The sequence below is a fragment of the Cyphomyrmex costatus genome, unplaced genomic scaffold (assembly GCF_001594065.2).
Source record: "Cyphomyrmex costatus isolate MS0001 unplaced genomic scaffold, Ccosl1.0 scaffold75, whole genome shotgun sequence".
NCBI classification, from domain to species: domain Eukaryota; kingdom Metazoa; phylum Arthropoda; class Insecta; order Hymenoptera; family Formicidae; genus Cyphomyrmex; species Cyphomyrmex costatus.
The window spans coordinates 3381238-3401316 of NW_017280322.1; the positions used below are offsets into that span (position 1 = coordinate 3381238).

A 20079-nucleotide genomic window follows, 5' to 3' on the forward strand; every position below is an offset into this window, starting at 1 on the left:
TTCAGAGTAGACAGAAATCCTGGCGATTTTGTGTATAGATATACGCACCGAGGTCAGTAATGAGAACGCAGACAGCGAGAATGCTACGTGGTGCGTTTCATTTTAAATCACACGCATTTTAAAACGGTACAAATGAGGATATTCGTTGAATCAAGATATAATGAACCGTGAAAATTTTAATGAGCAAAACCGACAGCTTTATCGATCGTTATATACTTATTTTTAGGAAAAATCTTGTCAATACGTATCTTCCTTTTTTTTGTGTTACTAACTAATAATTCATTCATTTTGTAAATTAAATACCTATACTGAGAGATTGTAAGATGATTGGTATTCTATCAAAAAATAAAACAAGATACGCATTACCACCGTTAGATAAAAGATTCAACTTACCGAATCTACGAAATTACAAATAATTTAATTATGTAAAAAATAAAATATTTAGCAACTGATTAAACTCCAACAACAAAAGAACATTGTGTTAATTAAATTATTGATCAATTTGAATTTAAAATTAAAAGATATAGATTTCAAAAGATTAACAAATCAAAATTGGATACAAAAAAGGTATGTATAAACTGATTGAAACGCAATGTATTTTAATCAATAAATTTAATTTAACAAATCAAAACTAAAAGAACTAAAGAACCGAGCTGGGTGATTTTTTGTATTTAATTTTGATTTGCCAAATTAAATTTATTGATTAAAAAACATAATACATCACACACACACACACACATAATTGGTTTACGTATCTTTGAAGTTCTTGTTCGTGAGAAAGAAACAAAGAGAAAGAAAACGCGGGTTCAGGAAAATGATTGTTAAAAAATTCGCACTTTATAGAGTTGTTAATCCACTTAATCTCTCTTTTGCGCAAACGATTTAAAATTTAATTGTTGCCACAGATAACGTTTCCTTTCTCCATCAGTAACGTAAGCCTATCAGCATTAGCAACTTACGTTTTAAGTATTCACAAAGGGATATCCAAACTCATCGGTGAAAGCCTCGACCGAAAATTTCACTATTCACGAGCTGGACCGCATAGCTCATCGCTCGTCTCACCAGACCGTGAAAAAGCACAACGAATGATTGGTTGATGCCTAAATTTTCTATTTTATTCTTTGCACATAATCTTGTTTGATACGACTAATTTGCGGGTGTCATTGGCGTATACGCTGCTGTTTAAATATATCGCTGATATCTCCGATCCGAGTATATGTGGACGTCGTAATGTCCTGGAAATGTTATCGGACATCCATGTTTGTGAATGCATTCGAATACCGTACGTGTTCGAAGCGCGAACTAGTGACAAACTGCCGACTACGTTATCGGGCGCTAAATCCATTATGAATGGTGATGATTAATTAATACGAGGATGATAATTAATTAATGAAGCATTCACATGTGGCACACATTAAAGGTTGCATTATGGAAACAGACCTTCTTGTATGAGAAAAGAACTGCAATATTTTTACGAATATTTTCTCTACAAGTTGAATAACTGTTTTATACATGATTCATTAAAATAAAAATTATTCGCATTCGAATAAAAGCTGAAAAATGCGGGGAATCACAGTTGCTTTAATTAAAAAGTAAATTATAGGTACCTATTATAGGTCTTTTTTTTTTTCAAAATAACGTTTTATTTATCGGTAATACAAGTGATCGTACATTTGGAAGGGTTGCAGTTATTACGCCGCAAGAAATCGATTCGCAATAACCACGGGCAATATGAAATCGTTTCATCTTGTGTACGGCACCGCGCCGTCGTCCGCGATTTTACACAGTCGAACCGCCGCGAAAGAATCGTCGATAAAGTGTCAAACCGTCGCTCGAGGCACGCCAAGAACTTCTCAACAGCCTGTATTTTGTTCCCGTCAGCCGTGGGTTTCGCTGATGACATTCGTATATCCAACATATACCATCGCTTCGGGATTTTCTTAGCTGGTACAACTGCAGTATATGTATAGACTGACTTACGAGTGTCGAAAATTTTCACTCGGACGATCGGACAAGAGAATTCACTACGGGACCGACACGTCATGAGAAATCAAGATTGTTATTTCTCTCGCAAAAATGATATTTTTCGATACACTTTGTAAAATAAAAAGAACAATAGAAATCTATTAATACAATATAATGATTTTTAAATAATATAATTTGAACATGGCCGGAGACACTACCGCGTCTCCTGATATAGTTATAAAATTATGAATGTAATATATACTATTTTTGGGAAGTTATTTTTTTCTATATTAATAAGAATTAATTTTTAACATATCCATTTAGAAAAGCATTATGTGTATATAAATAATAATTGGAAACTTTAGTGAGTTTTAAAGAGCCATATATTTCTTCATAAAAAATATGTTCCCATTAAAGTTAATAAGCTTCTTGTGCGAAGATTTCATGTAACGAAATCATAAATTTGATAAAGTACACATTGATGTAATATATCGCGTGGAAAACAAGTTATTCATGTTAGGCGGTAGATACTGATGAAGACGTCGTATCTTAACGGTTATGGTGATACCACAGTAAATTACTCGGCAAACGAGTAAAACCCGGAGTATATGGGAAATTTGTGGAAGGTAGACCATATGTCAGGCGCATTCCGTGCTGGATTAATTATTAAAGATGTTTTGTTGTTGCGCATCTAGTCTATTTTACCGCCGCATTACTCAATCATTCACAATCGCTGGTCTTCTGTCGAATTATTGCATTTTAAATACTTAATTTGCGTAATTCTAGTGACTTCATTACAATATTTATCTAGCAACATTTGATGCTTATAGCATCTTATTGGATCTTAAAGCTCCTGAATACTCAGCCAAGAACTCCGTGTTGATGGGTAGCGACACCGAATCAGTCGGTGGCTAGCAAAACTGGTAGTACGCTACTGGTTATACACACAATTGCAAGCTCATGTCCGTGTGCTCATTTTCGGGTAGAAGGGGAGCGCACAGGACATGGGTTCAAGTTTGTGTGTGTGTATAGCGCCTCGCCATGGTAAAAGTCTGAACTAATAGGCGTGAAAAAGTGATGTTTTGACGACAAATTTTTTCTTGCGTGCCATTTTGTCAATATTTGCTTATTTGTGAAAATGTGATTTCCCTCGTACTCGTGAAAGTCCTAAAAATTGGCGGAAACTGCAGTTATCGTGAAATTTTATACGTAAAAGCGTATATTTCACTCATTTCATCAGCTGTCAAAATGTGTGATTCTGCCCAAGTATAGGCTCACTTTACGTGCCTTTTACGACCATTTACTGACTATTAGAGGAGGAAAGGACAGTTTCCGCCAATTTTCACAAGTGTTTTTGAGCGATCTCGCCTTTTAAATTTATCCAAATTGTCTTTATTAAAAAATGGGACGCAAGAAAAATTAATGTGTTTTTCTCGCCTATGACGTCACAATTCCAACATGGCCGTCGCCGGTATTCAGGAGCCTTAATAATATGTTGAAAGACATATATTAAAATTTAACGATTTGTTATATTACTGATTATAATAACTAGAATGAAAATAACAAAGACAAACGTTAAACAAAATAAACAGTAATATGTTCTTAATTAGTTACTTAACTTAATATTACGCGAATTAAATCTTAAAGCTAATCGTCTTTCGCTTGGTTGCCGGACCCGAGTAAGTCTTTGGTTCACTTGCACTGGTATATTAGTTGAGAACGGACATGCAGTAGTCGGAGTAGTTTTTGAGTCCTGTATTACTAAATAAGCAAGTTTAAGTCTGTCGACAGTGACGTTGGTGCATCTACCGTTAACATCAATAGCAAAGACTTTGTCTGAGATACGCTCTAAAACTTTATGCGGTCCGGTGTACGGTTGGTCCAAAGGACGCCTATTACCTTCTACTTTAAAGAAGACATGTGAGCAATTATATAAATCTTTATGGGAAAATAACTTAGGTCTAATATGATGAGAGGTAGGTCTAGGTCGTAACTTTTGCATAATTACGCAAAAATCTTCGACGAAGATTCGTGGGTCGCTCTGCATTTCTTCAGAGGAGAAAAACTCACCCGGTACTTTAAGTGTAGTACCGTAAACTAATTCTGTTACGGAAGTACCTAGATCCTCTTTGAAGCAAGTTCTCAGGCCGAGCAGTACTACTGGCAGTGTATCCGTCCATTGAGTTTCACTATGGCACATTAATGCAGTTTTTAAAGAACGATGCCATCGCTCGATGATCCCATTAGCTTCAAGTGGTATACAGTTGTTCGACAATGCTTCGGACTGACGAGCTTGGACAGTGCGTCGAACAGTTGTGCTTCGAATTGCGAACCTTGATCGCTTGTGATTAGGCGTGGAGCTCCGAATCTGGCTATCCAGTGGGTGAAGAACATCTTCGCTACCGTGTCTGCAGTGCAGTCCTTCATTGGAATAGCTTCTGGCCAACGTGTGAATCGGCCAATCATTGTTAATAAATACCTGTAACCTTTAGATGAAGGTAAGGGGCCGACAATGTCGATATGGACATGTTCGAAACGGGTGTCGGGCACTGGTATATTGGTGGATGATGTTATGATTGTGCCGATGAATTTTTGATTGCTGACATGCTAAGCAGGGCCCACTCCTTGATGTCCTTAGACATGGAGGGCCACACGAATTTCTGTGTGATTTGCTGGTGAGTTGCTCTGCCATTTGAACGAGACATTTGATGTATTATATCGAAAACTCGTCTGCGTAATGGTCTTGGAATATACGGTCTTATCTCTTCTTTTGACGTGTCACAGTAAATGGATGCCGTTTCAGATAAGGTAAACTTTTTGAGCTTCAGAGAGGTTGATGTAGACTGTTTTAGTTGCTGTAGTTCCTCGTCTGAGGCTTGAGCTTCTGCGATTTCTTGCACATCAAGACTGGTTGGCATCATGATAGTGATGCCGCGAGATAATGCATCTGCTACAGTGTTCTCAGCGCCTGAGACGTTTCGGCTAGCTAGCCGAGCGGAGACTTTCAGAGACATGTTCCCGTCAATTAATTTCTTATTACGTATGTCGGGCAATAAGTTAAAATGCCCTAAAAAATCTGAGCCAATAATAAAGGTGTCAACGTCTGCTACTATGAAGGACCATTTAAAAATACGACGAAATTCGAACTTAAGCGTTAATGTCTTCTGTCCATAGATGGTGATGGCAGTTCCGTTGGCAGCGATGAGAACACTGTCGTTCATATAAGTACGTTGGTTGATTGGTTCCGAGATAGGAATAACCGAGACCTTCGCTCCCGTATCTATCAAGAATTCGATACCGGAGCAACGGTCTCTAACTATGAGGCGGCTCTCTGCCGTGTCCAAATTATCTTGCGCCGGAGATAGCTGGGCTGCTAGTTTTCCAGCGCAAGGTTGCGCACACTTGGTAGTATTTCTGCCAAAACGTCTGTGATACCAGCAAAGACGGTTCTTCGATTTAGATCTTGAACGGCTTCTGCGACGACGGTCCGATGAAGTATGTGATTTGCTGCGTGATAAACGTGTTTCTAGTTCTTCTATCTTATCTAGCAGCGCAGATATTTGCGAATCCGTTGAGCTAGCTTGAGTCGGTGTAAAAGTTACGACAGTATTATTGCCACTGAGTAATACATCCGTATTACTTATTCGGTCTGCAAGCTGCGATAGTTCTTCGAGATCACATTTGGTAGGTGCTAAAATGGCCTGCATTTGTTGTGGCAGACATTGCAACCATAAGGATTTAAGTACTTCTTCTGACACGCCGTTTTGCGCAACGTCTCTCATTCGGCGAAGCAACTGTGACGGATGACAATCGTCTAAGTTAACATTTAATAATTTGTGCAGTTTTCTTTCGGTACTATCTGCGAAGATATTGACTAATCTATTTTTAAGAGCGGTATACTTATCTGTCATAGGAGGGTAATTCACAATGTCAATAACCTCTATCAGAGAAGTGGCATCAAGGCACTGTATCACATAATGGTATTTTGTTTCATCTACCGTTATACCCGCTGTAATGAACTGAGATTCCATCTGCACAAACCATAGATACGGCTTCGTTTTCCAAAAAGGCGTGTGTCGAATTCCGACTCGCGAAAGCGTGTGCACTTCATCGTATGGACACGGCGACGTACCGCTAGCCTGATCGCCTGAAAGAGGATCGCTTGAGCCACTGGCCATGTCGATGACAAAATCTTGTGTAAAAAAGATTGCACGGACGCGACGCGATCACGTCGGAGTCACCAGTTGTGGGGGTTAACGTGTCTCGTTGCCCAACAATGCGCCGTGCGTGTCTGACTCTGACTGCGTCGATGTTTCGTCGATGTCCGAATGAGAAGGCAGGAAAATGCGTATTGTTCGGCAGTGAGAGGTTAATCACTGAATCTCTCTCAAGTTTAAAGATGATTTATTACAAAACTCAATTACGAAAGTGCTTACAAACTTATTGCCACGTTTTGATAATAGTACGTTTTACGCGCGCAATACCATGGACGCTTGTCACGCTCTAACAGTCTAGATTCTTCTAAAGAGGAAACTCTAACTGAAACTAAAAAAGAACAGACTTGAGCGCCGCAGCTAAGACCTGCAACGCCACCAAGAAGACTAGAACCAGGAGAGTAAACTAGCGTGGTGGGGATAGGTCAAAAAACGTCCGCAGTTATTCATACAATGCGCAGTGGCATTGCACATTATATGAAAGTTTGCGCATGCGCGCATCGGTTATAACCAAGAAGTTCTTGTTCTTAACCTTTGTTTTCCCCTCATCCGTGGGACACACTTAAAAAAAAATCTTCTTAAACCATCTTAAACAGAATGTAAGTTGTAAAAAGAAATTATACTGCACATTAAATGCACATGTCAAACAAGGTTTGTTTGACATGCGCAGTCACGAATTGAAAACGACTATTAGAGCGACAGAGAGGACTAATAAAGCGCAAGAGTGGGGAAAGTTATCCGCCGTCACTTTTTGGCCTACCCCCTCTACCGATATTTGACCGAGTTTACTCTCCTGGTTCTAGTCTTCTTGAACGCCACAATGCCTCGCACACTATCGCCCTCTGAAGAAGTAGATCAACTACATAACTGTTTTGTAGGATCGGCACAGGCAATTTCTTACTTGCACCGGGTTTCGCGTAAGCGTTCTTTTTCGTTTTTTGTCACCACACAAAGTCACAGGGAGATAAATTGTTGCAACGTTTATTATAGTTTTATCACGCCTCACAAGTCACAAGATTGTTAATAGCCGTAGCCTCACATCACAGTTTTTAATAATGTTCTGACCATGGTAGAAAGACAAGGGTATGCTCACGCGCATGATAGCTCCAGACAACCAATGAGAATTGCAGCCAGCTGACGTCATCATTACGTCATCTTTACGCGGCAAATCTAAATGGTTAAAAGGGAAGTAAATCATGGTAGCGTCAATACATTAAGATAAGCGAAAGGATTTTATGGCAATGATGATTGATATGTATAAATTTGTGATGACAATTCGTACATATATTAACTAAACTGCAATTAATATTGGAAACCAATAATTCTTAATAATAAAATTAAATAATTATAATAAATTCAACAGAGTCACGTGACAGAGTGGGACATTCTTGTAATTATTAATTACTTAATTAATAACACTTTTAATTTGTAATAAAATCAGAAATGAAATTGTATATTAAGAAAATAATTAGTAATTAATACGTAATTTACATCCGTAATGAATGCTGTTCATTCTTGGAAAGTTGATATTTTTTAAATTAAATAAATTTAGTAGCATTAATATTATGTTGTATTCATGTAATTGAACATTAAATAAAATTACATTTAATTACATTACATTAATTAATTAATTAATTAACATTAAACAGAATTTTTCCACAATGTCACGTATAACCATATTTTAAATCAGCCGAAGTGGTCCGAATGTAACCGAGATTGTACGAATGTGACGTCATGTGTGACGTAAGCTGGCTGCTGCGCAAAGGCTTTCTAAATTCGTCTACCGAATGAGCATACCCTTGTATTTCTACCATGGTTCTGACTACGCACAATGTGCTCGACGCACGTGGCAACGCCTTGGGGCCGTAGCCCTGAGCCACGTTTTGTGGATTTTTTCCACCGAGGAACGCTAAGCACGTGTTTTTCTCGTTACGCTTTATAGCCGAATTATACTCGACGGGTCATTCGAGAAGAGTGCATCGGAAGAGCTCGTGTCGTTATTCCGCGAGGCCCGATTCCCCCACTACCCGTCGAACATATCCAAATTCTATCGATCGGTGATCTACGGAATATGCTGGATTCACACTGCATCCGATTTTCATATATATATATATGCGTATGTGTCCTCTTTTAAATATATGTGGTGCACCACTCTTATATCTTGCGCGTAACAATAACAATACTCATCTTTTTACGGCGCTCCTGATGAAAATAAATCGCTGAAGTCGCTGAAATAAATAAAATCTATCAAATTAATAAAAGTTTTAACGATTTCAGCGATTTATTTCCATCAGAAGCGTCGTAAAAAAAAGTGTAATATATAATTACATAGTACTTTTCAATGTAATATGCCAACAGTAATTTAAATATTTCATATTTTATATTTAAGCCTGAAAAAATTATTCTTGCGGCGCGTTAGTGGCCACCCCGTCCTTGACAAATTTCTGGATCCGCCACTGGATGAACGAGTAAACGAAGTGCACGATATCAGGTATCTGCAGAATCATCACTTAGGCGAGAGAGACCAGGAGTGCGATCGACCTGACGCTGATACACCCTGTGTAAAATGGAAATCCGCGCTTTCTACTTCTTTCAACAACGGCGGATGTGACATTAATAGAGCGGCGGGGATTTGGAGAAAATCCTTTTCTCCAAATCCCGTCTGGCTAATGGTACCGTCCCTTCACGGGATTCCGATTTCTGATCGGATTTTGAAATGTTTTCTCTTCCCATCCCGGTCGTCGCATCCGCTCTCGAGTGTCGCGTGCGTGGATGTTGCTCGATGGAAACGTCGCTGCTCGCAGAATTTATATTCTATGCACGGAAATATGCGTTATTGTTGTGTAAAACCGTAAACATGGCGGAGTGCAAGGAGTGATTTTACGTTTCGCCCTCCGTTTCGCCGGTTCCAGAGGCGCACTATCTCCATTTCTTCGCCGACATGTTCGACAATCTCGACGAGAGTATCTCTCGAAAGAAAGGATTGGTCTTGCCATTTTTCAAAGAGTTTGTTTAACCTGTGTCATTCACGTACGGTAATCGGTATACGTGCACCGAATGCTGTCATGTATCATGTATTGTGTAAAATTTTTTTTAAAGCTATGCGGTTTGCGAGTTATATCTGCGTTTTGACACATCGTTAAAATGTACCATTATACAATTGTTTAGTGATGAAAACAGCTAAAGGTTTTATAATGTTTGTTTATTTCCTTTTAAAATTCATTTGTAAACATTTTGCGCTGAACTTTGCAAGCTCTTGCGCCAGTCCGTATCTTTTAATAATTTAGAAATCTGTACATTTGACAACGTATATTTATCCTATACCAATATACGTATGTACACGGAAAGAACGATAGGTATCTAAATATTAGCTACAGATCTGAAAATATATTTATTTTTTGTTGAACTCTTCAACGTTGGATCAAAAGATTTATGTAGGATTCAAATCGGTTGCTGGAATGTTAAAACTTTTTACAGCATATTGTATAATACTTAAATTCCCTATACATATAATTATTTCTTTAATCCTGTAAAATTGTTTTTAGATATTTTAGCAAAATCATTTTTTCCATGTATAATCATCGTGTTGTACTGTTTGTATAAACACCAATATATATATACTCGTATATATATATATATATATATATGGTGGATTTAACATCATAGTTTAAAACTCATAATATTAATTTATTTAAATCTATTTCATATTTATATTTGAAAATATGAATACGGTGAGAATTATATTTAAGACTCATATGGTGTTTATTTCCTATCTATATTTTTTTAGTATGTATCTACATTTTTTCACATATTAAGAAAAAAAATTTTTCTTGAAATACAATATTTCAGAGTCCTGACTTCATATTATTTGCGCAAACGTTTGTTTATCTACTGTGATCAAAACTGATATGTGGTATAATCAGATTGAGATAAAAGAATCCAAGTGTGACATTTAATTCGCTTTCCGTTCGTGACCTTACCCTTCACGATCTCATTCTTATAATATAAAATAGTGAAAATCGCCCATCAAGAGAATTATTCGAGCTTTACGTACGTCGCATCAATGTGGCTCAATAAAATCGCGCGAAAAGCCGTAAAAAGTTTATTCCCGAATAGAACACTGCCGGACGTAAGTAATTGGCCGGCCGGCCAAACCGGATCTATCGGTCGCTCTCGACAAAACTTCCTCGTCCAATGTGTGCAACGTCGTTTTTCCTCGCGTGCCATTCGAATCCCGGCTTCCTTATCCGGTCGCCGTAGTCTCGATACATGCACACTCATGCGCACACGCACGCACACCCGTCCATCCGGAATTTCACCCTCGGGATATTTTTCTCCCTCGTCACGTCCACCGAGCTGCGCAACGCAACGTCGCGTCTTTGTGCAGTTTTCCTCTTCCTCGCCGCGGCGTTTCTTCTTCGTCCCCGTTCTACCCTGTCCCACGCGATCTGTTTTCCCATTCTCTACTCTTCTTGGCTCTTCTCTTTGTTGCCTCCTACCCCTTCGGGTTTGCCAGCGACAGAGCTTTTTTGCTGGCTCTCTCTCTCTCTCTCTCTCTCTCTCTCTCTCTCTCTCTCTCTACTCTCTCTCTCTCTCTCTCTCTCTCTCCCCCCCCCTCTCTTTCTCTTTCTCTCTCACATCTCGTTTTCGTTTCGAGCTGAATCCAGTGGGAGTGTCTCAAAGATCTCGCAGACGTCCTCCAAAATATGCTATCTTCTCTCATTTTTCTGACTCGATTTCTCAGAAGCGGATTTATACGTGATACATTAACTGAGAACTTTGCGGATTAGAGAAAATTATCCTTTCATATTTCGAACCGTATCTTTAATCATTTTTCCGAGAAAATGATTACTTTGTACCATTTACATTTATGAGTTTTTAAATTAATAATGTTTCAAAATTAGTTTTGATTGAAATATGTAAGTATACAGAAAAGAGGAAGGGTTTTTCAGATTTTATAATAACTACACACGGAAAGAATTGCAATTTTGAAAAATATCTAAAAATTCAACTATATTGTATAATAATTTTGTTGGATAATTAAAATACTTGTGTATAGAAAATTTAAACATGATAAACAATGCTCTCTCTCTCTCTCTCTCTGCAAAAAATTTTTATTATTTAGTCTAACAATTAGCTTGAATTATACTTACCGTATACATTATTTTGATAATTTATACTTATTTTAATAATTCAACAAAATTCTTTTCTGATCCGCGTATCTGGCTATATTTTTTAAGCATTTCTGTAAAACCGTTCTTTTCGTATAATAACTGCTCTTTTTCACGATTCTCTTTGTACTTTTAATGAAATTTTGCCTTTCAGTAGTCTTTAGATTACCTCGAACTTTCTGCAATATATCAGAATTAAATATCTCGCGATAATTTCTTTTACCTTTTAAACCTTCATTTCAAGAACATGCGTAGTGGGGTTAATTTAGGTTTAATTCCACCGTTTTCCCCTCGCTCTTTTTCACTCTCACAATAACGCTCTGCTCCTTGCGACTTGAAAACTGAATATTTACATCCTACCGCATCCGCGAGCCGACCTCTCTTTCGAAAGGAAACGAAATAAAGAGTTTCCGCTCGGTTCCTTCACAGCTCGTCCAGTAGTTCCTTTCCGACGTTCCTATACGCTCTATGAACTCGGCGCTTATTACATCAGCGATTTTCCCTCGAACTGTCGCGTCGCGTCGACGATGCGGTCTGCCTTTGTCGGGGGGATCCTTATTTGCAACGTGCGGAAAAAAGACTGCATTGGCGTTAACTAGGAGACCCTTTCCGAGCATTTGCACTTTGTTTATCGAGATGGGAATTGATGGACAAAAGGAAATTCGTACTGTTTTTTCGATATTCATTGAATCGGAATTGACGTCAATTGTTTTACTGTTCTTTTTATCGCAAAATATATATATATCTGCATGAAGTACAAGTTTAACTACGATTTTTATAATTATGAAAATAATTTCGCGCTATCTATTTTTTTTTCTAGAATAGATTGCGACGCACGCGTGATATGATTTAATACAAATTTATACAAGTAAATTCCGTTCTTTGAATAGCGTTGTGTAAACTGAAGCAGTCTTGTTTACTACGTACAAAGGAAACAAAAATTTGGTAAAATAAATTAAATTCGTGAATTAAAGAAGTAGATCTAGGTCCCCCGATGTTACGTTTAACATTGTAATGAAAACTACAAAAGTATTGAGGTCAATTTGCAGTTCTACTTTTATATATTAAAAATTTCTTTCACTTTACAAGAATAAATTGTGAGAGGTAAACGCGTAAGAGTATTGAAATACAGAAATTTAATCGAGTCTACTGCTCGGGTAACGCTTTATTTATCCCGCAATAATAGGAGAACGGAAGTACATCCACTTGCCTGGTCGCGGATGCTTCATAATTACACGATGTGCCGGATAGTCTCAGGCTGAACTTTCTTTCCTTGTGAAGTTTACGAAGAGAGAATCTAGATTACTTCTCGCGCTTCCTCATTGCGAGAAATTGTGCTTTGACGCGTTGCGAGCTTTTTAATCGAGTACTCATCGTAAAATTAATATTGGAGTAACAGTAGCTTTAGAAACCTACCACCACAAAGCTTGATGAAAGAAAGATTTTGTCTTAAATTATAAACAAAGATATATAACGAGGTTTATAATAACTGTCATCGTAATGATTTTTTTAATAATGGGAAAATTCTGTACCAAGTAAAATTCTATGATGACAAGATACTAGAGATTATAATTGTATATAAGTAATATGTCGAGGTAGCAGTTAAGTTTTCGAGGACCGAAGCTTTCTGACGAAGTAATCTATGAATGATCTTATAAGGATTGTCGTTGAATCTGTTCTGACCTCAAAATTCTAAAATTCAAATTTTAGGGAAGTAATTTGGTTATCGTGAAACTCGGTTTTAGAAAGTTCTTAATATAGCTGAGTTTGAATGTACCTTGAAAACATCGAATTTCAGAAGGATAGACCTCTATGAAGGGAAATCTAGTATTACTGGGGTTTATAATTAGAGTTTGGAAGTCAGTTTGAAAATCAGTACTGTTTGCGTAGAATTGATGAACTTTAAATGAAGTGAAACTGCAAATTTAATGTTACTTTGCAATTAAAAAGTTTTTAAAACTGAGTTTTATGATAATCAAATTATATTTTTTTAAAATTTTGTTCGCTATACTAAATCTACCATTTAAAACTTTTCATCTTTAACCTCTGATTCGAATAAAGTATTGTAAAATTACTCCACAGGCTAAGTTTTATCAAAGTCGAGCGAGCAATTTATAAAAGAGAAAGGATGACTTCAAATGGGGTTGTCTGTCCACAAAGAGTTAAATCCTTCGCGCCGCGCGTGTATATAGTTTCTATTATTTTTATTTTTTATTGATATATAGTTTTTATCGTTTATACATAGTTTTTTACCGCATTGAAATTCATTCGCTCCATATATATATATATATATATATACTTTGGTCTTAAAATTAACATACGCACAAATTCCTGATGGGGTGGTTATGGGCGACGAAATGGAACAAGGGTGCCGATATTGGACAGAAAGTATCTTCCTCTCTCGTTCACGCTTTATTTAGCAAAATACAAAAAGGGACGACACGCGTTCCATGCGCTCCGTAATTATACCGGATGGAATGCCCCACGATGAACTTCGCTTGCGTGCTTTACGAGGATGAAACGATTGTCGCAATTTCTCGCTTCGTCGTTAGTGCAACGACATCGCAGAGTTCAACGACAGCCGGCAGAAAAATACGACTGTATCGTAAAGCCGACGAGATACACGCGTAACATTCACAATAATTTTCTCAAGTTTTTATTACTGACTTCACTTGCGCTGAAGCGTAAGGGACGGAAGGGAGAAAAATGGTCGGTTGCTATAAGTCTCTCTGCATTTTATTTAGTACACGCGAGTGCATCGACAATGTATTTTGTGACTGCAATATGCGGGTTTGCGATGAAATGAAAGACATTTTCGTTCTTAAATTTGCATTCCATTCGTCTAATAATAATGCTACATATAATCATTTATACGTTTTTATACCTATCTGTAGCTACATTTGTCAACGACTTCCAATTATGAAAAGAATTATAGAATTGAATCGTGAATATTTCTGCTCCTAGATATATGTAACAATAATACTTTTAAGTTAATATTTATACGGATTAATATTTTCACGGATATTTTTTTCAAACAAACTACGTGGTTTGCAGGTTTTTAATATATAACATTAAATTCATTTAAATATATTCCTATAATATGTACAGCCTTGGTCAAAAGTATTAGGTACTTTATTAACCATTATTTAAAGTTTTAACTCAAAAATTAATTTTTAGCATTTACTGTAAATATCTTTATTAAAAACCCTTATATATACATATAATCCCGAGGATCAACAAGTAATGATGCAAGTAAAAGAATTCTAAATAAATGAAAAAAAAGTATAAGTGTCTAATATCTTTGATTTTACCAAGACTGTATATGTATGCACAAAGTAATTGTCTCACATTATAGTACATGCATATAATATATGTAATGATATACGAATGTATTAACTAACTTTTTTCTATATTTGTTCTGTTTACAGAGGAAGTGTTCAGCTCGAACAAGGCGCTCTGGTTTTCTCCGAGCGGCACTAAATTGGTCTTCGGTTATTTCGATGACTCCAACACTCCTATTATGACCATACCATTTTACGGATATCCTGGAAGCTTAACTTTCCAATACACGTCGGCGATACCGATCCACTATCCTAAAGTAAGTACATATGAACCTTATCCTATTGCTCCATTGTTTTCACAATGTACGATAAAGAAATATTATCTTGAACATTACCGTATTTTTAATTCGTCGACTTCTAATATATCTTTATTAATATTATTTCTATCAAAAAATTATATATTTTTTTAAATTTAATAGCTTCAGATATATAGAATTTAATTTAAACTTCAAATACGTTTTAAAATTTAAATATAGATATTTCTTTGCTACCCGCACGAAAAAATAATAAGTTTTATGTATTTTTTACGTATGGAATTTCTGTACGTATAATATAAACTCGCAATACATTTTACCGTTTTTAATATCTGCCATTTTAATTGATTGTCTTCCTATATGAAAAGGCGTTTGCGCATCTAGGGAAAATGAAATTTTTCGCGGAGAAAACATAATGTCTCTTTAAAAGGCAGCGATTCTGAGCGTTAGAGCGTCTCTCAGAAATGTCCCTCTTACTTTGTCTCCCCGCGAACCTTCGTCCCGCACTGCTCCACCGCCGTCCGAGATATGAAAAGCTATCTAACCGAAGTTTACGTCCTGAAAAGGTGAGAGGAGCGAGCGTGGCACCTTTGCATTTTTCAGTATCTTTTTATGACTCTCGATTGACGCCGTCGCAAAAAGTCGTGACGCAACGTAGAAAAATATCCGTCGTTGATTCAACCCAGTTCAACCTTTGAATGACATCTTTGTCTTCGTACGACAACTTGTAAGATGGGAAATTGTTGTTTGGACATAGAAAGGAGTATAGATAGACATATAAGTCTTAGAAATACGATATAAAATATATCGTTCATCATAAGATTTCCATTTTTATTCTTAAATACTGTCGTTACTTAACAAAGCTATACGTTCCTTTTTTACATTTAATGTTCTTTTGTCAGAAATATTAAAAGTCTTTAATATAAAATAATATTAAATATATGTGTTATATATGTATATTATTTAACTATTAAAAAATTTTGATATTAAATCGATAAACGCTCTCACGATGTCTTTATGACGATTTCACGACTACCAGAAGTTAAATAACCGAGAATCGTATTATCTGCGAAAGGCGATTGCAACGGTAATCATATTATTTCTCCGATATTACTGTGCGCACAATTCTAATCGATCGAACGGCGAAATTGAAACCGCACGGTTATGACGAATGCATTCCCGGTATTTTTTGTTGTTTCACGTACGCTCGAATAAAATTCATAGCGGATCGATTTTTCTCTGAGAGAATGTAATTAAATTCTAAATTTGATGTACAGTTTTACTTGGATTGCCGCTGCCATCTTTTAAAGATGGGATTCTTTAAGTCCATAAACTTTCAGCCTTGGATTAAAGTCACGATCTCGTTAGTCGAGTGATTCATTTTGCTTGATGCGCAAACCGCCATTCTGTTATTTTCCTGAGTACATTTATCTGAATTTCTTTCGCAACTTTTCATTGTGCTTCAAAGCTCGTGCTTTAAGCGACATTTTAACAGAAATGCAATACATTTTATTTATCTAAGTTCTGTCAAATTTGCTTTATTCGCAATGTCCGTAAATGGAATTGTCATTAACATTCATTTCAGCCAAAGAGGAAATATATCACGAAAAAGACGGGTTTGTTCTATAAATATTTACATCTGTGCGAAATTTCAAATTCTCTTGAAATGATAATAAAATGCAAATATGACCGAGCGATTCGAATAATTTTATTTTATGATTCGAAAATGGGTTGTTATGCTGAAACAGAGTAGCTCATGACATAAATTCGCCGTTTGGAAAGTACTATTATCATCGACAGAAGCATTAAATACGAGGAATATTCAAAATTGCATCGCTTTTACAAATTCTGCAGTGTATTATTGAAATCATATTATAATTTTTTTTTTAATTTGTGCATAATAGACAATGAAATCGTAAATTTATTTATTGTTAATTTATAGAATTACAGTTTACAAAAGTGTACTGAGATATCATTGATTGAAATAGATTTTTTGTGTGTAATTAACAAAATCATTTAGTGAAAATTAGAAATGTTACTTATAGCGTTGAAGCAGAATATAAATGCTATTTGTACAATATAATTTCCGTAACATAAATAATAATAAAAAATGTATTAAATTAAAATTTTTATAAAATTTTATTATTATGATTTAAAATTATATTGAGTTCATTTTGTTGCTAAAGAACGCTTAACTATTAATGACATTTTCACACCATTTTTATGTATTTTACTAACGTCGTTTACTGTCTCGTAGAAAGTTAAGTTCTTGTAGAAAGCGCGAGAAATTTCTAGAATTTACTAAAACATAATTAAGAGTTATCCTTAAATTATGAGCAAATAATTAAAGCGACTCACTGGAGCTGGGTATCGCGTTACTTTTTGATGAAACGGAGAGCGCCACTTTATAGTTATACATATATGCCAGTAAATTAATATTAGTAGAATATTACGAAGTCGAACAAACGAATAAACGCTGCGAACAGCAATTACAGCGTTTTACATCTTAGGATTAAACAAGATTGTCATTAAAACTTTTAGTATTAAGACGACAGGATTTTCAGATGCACTTAAAGTAATCAGTGAAGGAACAGCCATGGTGGACAGAGAATCGAAGATTTATGTTTCCAATTTCATTAAAACACTTCCGCGCAAACAAACCTTACAAACAATTTTACATATTTTGCAAGAAAGTTGGATTTCTTGTAAATATATACTCGATTATCGTTACGTTTTTTACAAAACTATAATTTTCTTTATAATTCTTTGCATCCGAAGAAAAACTTATGGCTAAAATATCTTAACTTCTACTGTAATTTTGTCGTAAAAATAAAAATTTCAAAATATTCTTTGTAATATTAGTAATAATAATTGTATTTTATAATTTTTATACCACGAATAATAATATTTATAACACAGAAAGATCAATTTTATTGAGGTACTTAAAAATTTAGCTATAGATCTGAAAATAATTTAGACTATTAAATAATTACATCGGAATCTCAAGCATAACGAGCGATGCTGTAAAAAGTTTTGATATTCTAGCAACTAGTTTGAATGTTCTACATAATTATTTTGATGATCCAACAAAATTATTTTTAGACCCTTGTATTTAATTAAAATATTTTAGATACTTTCACAAAACTATTCTCTTTCTTTATATATACATATAAGTATAATTATACAGAATGTTCCGAACTTTTTGACGTATCATGGATAGGTGGAAAGGTTTAAATTGAGTCGCGCAAAGTTCTTACAATTTCCATAATCTTTTTTTAGTTAGCCAATGATCAGAATGTCTAAAATCGACGCATAAAACAACTGTAAGTTATCTTTAAGAAACACTTTTAATATAACTAATTTTTGTATCTTTTGTAACTTTTAATATATTTCATAAAGAGTTTTGAAAAATACGTTAAAGTTGTCGTATGCGTCACAATTTTATTTGTTTATTCTCTCTCGGTAATCTTTAGAAATTAATATTTTAAGTATTATAAAAATCGTAAAATCGTAGAGAATGTTTGGACGCAGCTCTACCTATCCACAAGCGGTATGTCAAAAAATTTAGAACACCCTATGTATTATAAATACAATATAATTATTATTAACATTATAGCAATAAAAACTATAAAAAAGGAGCTCCATGGTTTATCATGTAATTATAATCGCACAAATATCAGAAACTTTTTTCAGTACTAAATAAAAAGAAGAATGTATTTTATATGTAAATAATATTTTTGCGCGGTGAATATCTTATTTAAATCGATTGTACTGCTATGCTTTTTTTTATTGATATACATCCGATCTTCTTCGTCCATTACTCCGCTACTTTGTCATCGGTGTATGAGATGTCGACCCGTCTTCACGAGAAATCTGTCTTCCCATTCCAGAGCGGCACGACAAATCCAACAGTCAAACTATTTTACGTCGACCTCGACATGGTAGTGCAAGGTAACGTGACTTTGGTAGAGATCGAACACCCGCCACAGCTGTCTACCTCCGAAAGGATCCTGTCAGCGGTGGACTTTCCTACGGACAGTCTCGTGTACGCAACTTGGATGAACCGGGCGCAGAATAGGGCGTATTTCCAGCTCTGCGACGTCGACAGTCTGTTGCCAAATTGCACGACAGTAGGTATTTCTTCATTTTCACGCAGGAGAGACAATCTTCCAGTTCTGAACAGAGTGAGGAAGAGTAGAGGGAAAGGGAGGAGGCTGGATTCGTTTGATAGCACGGACATTCCGCTTTCTCTCTCTTTCTCTCTGTATCCTTCATTCTCGTTCTTCGAGTTTCCGCGGATCTTAATTTAGACAAGCGTTCTTTCTTCAGTTAGGCAATAGTATTTTAATTAGTGCGCGCTTGCCTGCGGCCCGGCTAATTCGCAGTTTCGCGCAAGTCTTTCGTGACTGTTTCCCTGGGGGAAACTTGGGCGTTACAAATTCCAAGTATCGGTAAAGATTTCGCATTACAAAATTCTGTGATAAATTTAATTTCGCGTTAGAAGCGTGAAATTAACTTTGTGAGAAATAATTCTTTCGGGAAACATTTTTTCTACGTCGAATGTGCAAATTAGCTGTTGCGTTAAAATATCTACGAAGGAAGAAAAAGCGGTTTTAAGAAGTTGCTATTACGAAGTATATGACAAGTCGTGTACTTTTTGCGTTGTTAAAGAGAAAAAGCAAATAGCTTTCTTTTTACTGGATCGTTTTATTAATATTTTTGGGAGCTTGTTAAACTTTAGCTCGTATATTTTCGCGAAAAGTACAATGTTGATTCCCACTTTGGAAATAACACATAGCGATATGACGTCCAGTTCAATCAAATATTTATATAAATATATTGTATAAATCATTTTTAATCAAAATGTTAGACTTTAAAAAACATACCAAGAAAATGTATGTATCTTTATTAATAAAAAGGGTTTTAAGCAGTAAAGAAAAAGCATTGAAAAAAGAAAACTAAGTATTCCATACCGTGGAAAAAACTATTGTAAAAATTAATTTTTCAAGAATATACAGATCAATGAATATATAGATATACATGTGATATCATCACATCGATGCAATGACAAGAAAATCTTAATATCCTTTTTATGTATGACAATATAACTTAATTAAATTGACATAATATAGTT

General features: G+C 35.6%; 1 protein-coding gene across 1 annotated transcript in view; it reads left to right on the forward strand.

Moving 5' to 3' along the window:
• The window catches only part of LOC108780856 (venom dipeptidyl peptidase 4), a 142043-nt gene that overhangs the window by 87136 nt on the left and 34828 nt on the right, over window positions 1-20079 (forward strand). Inside the window, exons 8-9 of the mRNA XM_018548670.1 lie at window positions 14779-14948; window positions 18836-19075. Coding sequence (XP_018404172.1) covers window positions 14779-14948; window positions 18836-19075 — 410 coding nt within the window. The remainder of the gene's footprint in view (window positions 1-14778; window positions 14949-18835; window positions 19076-20079) is intronic.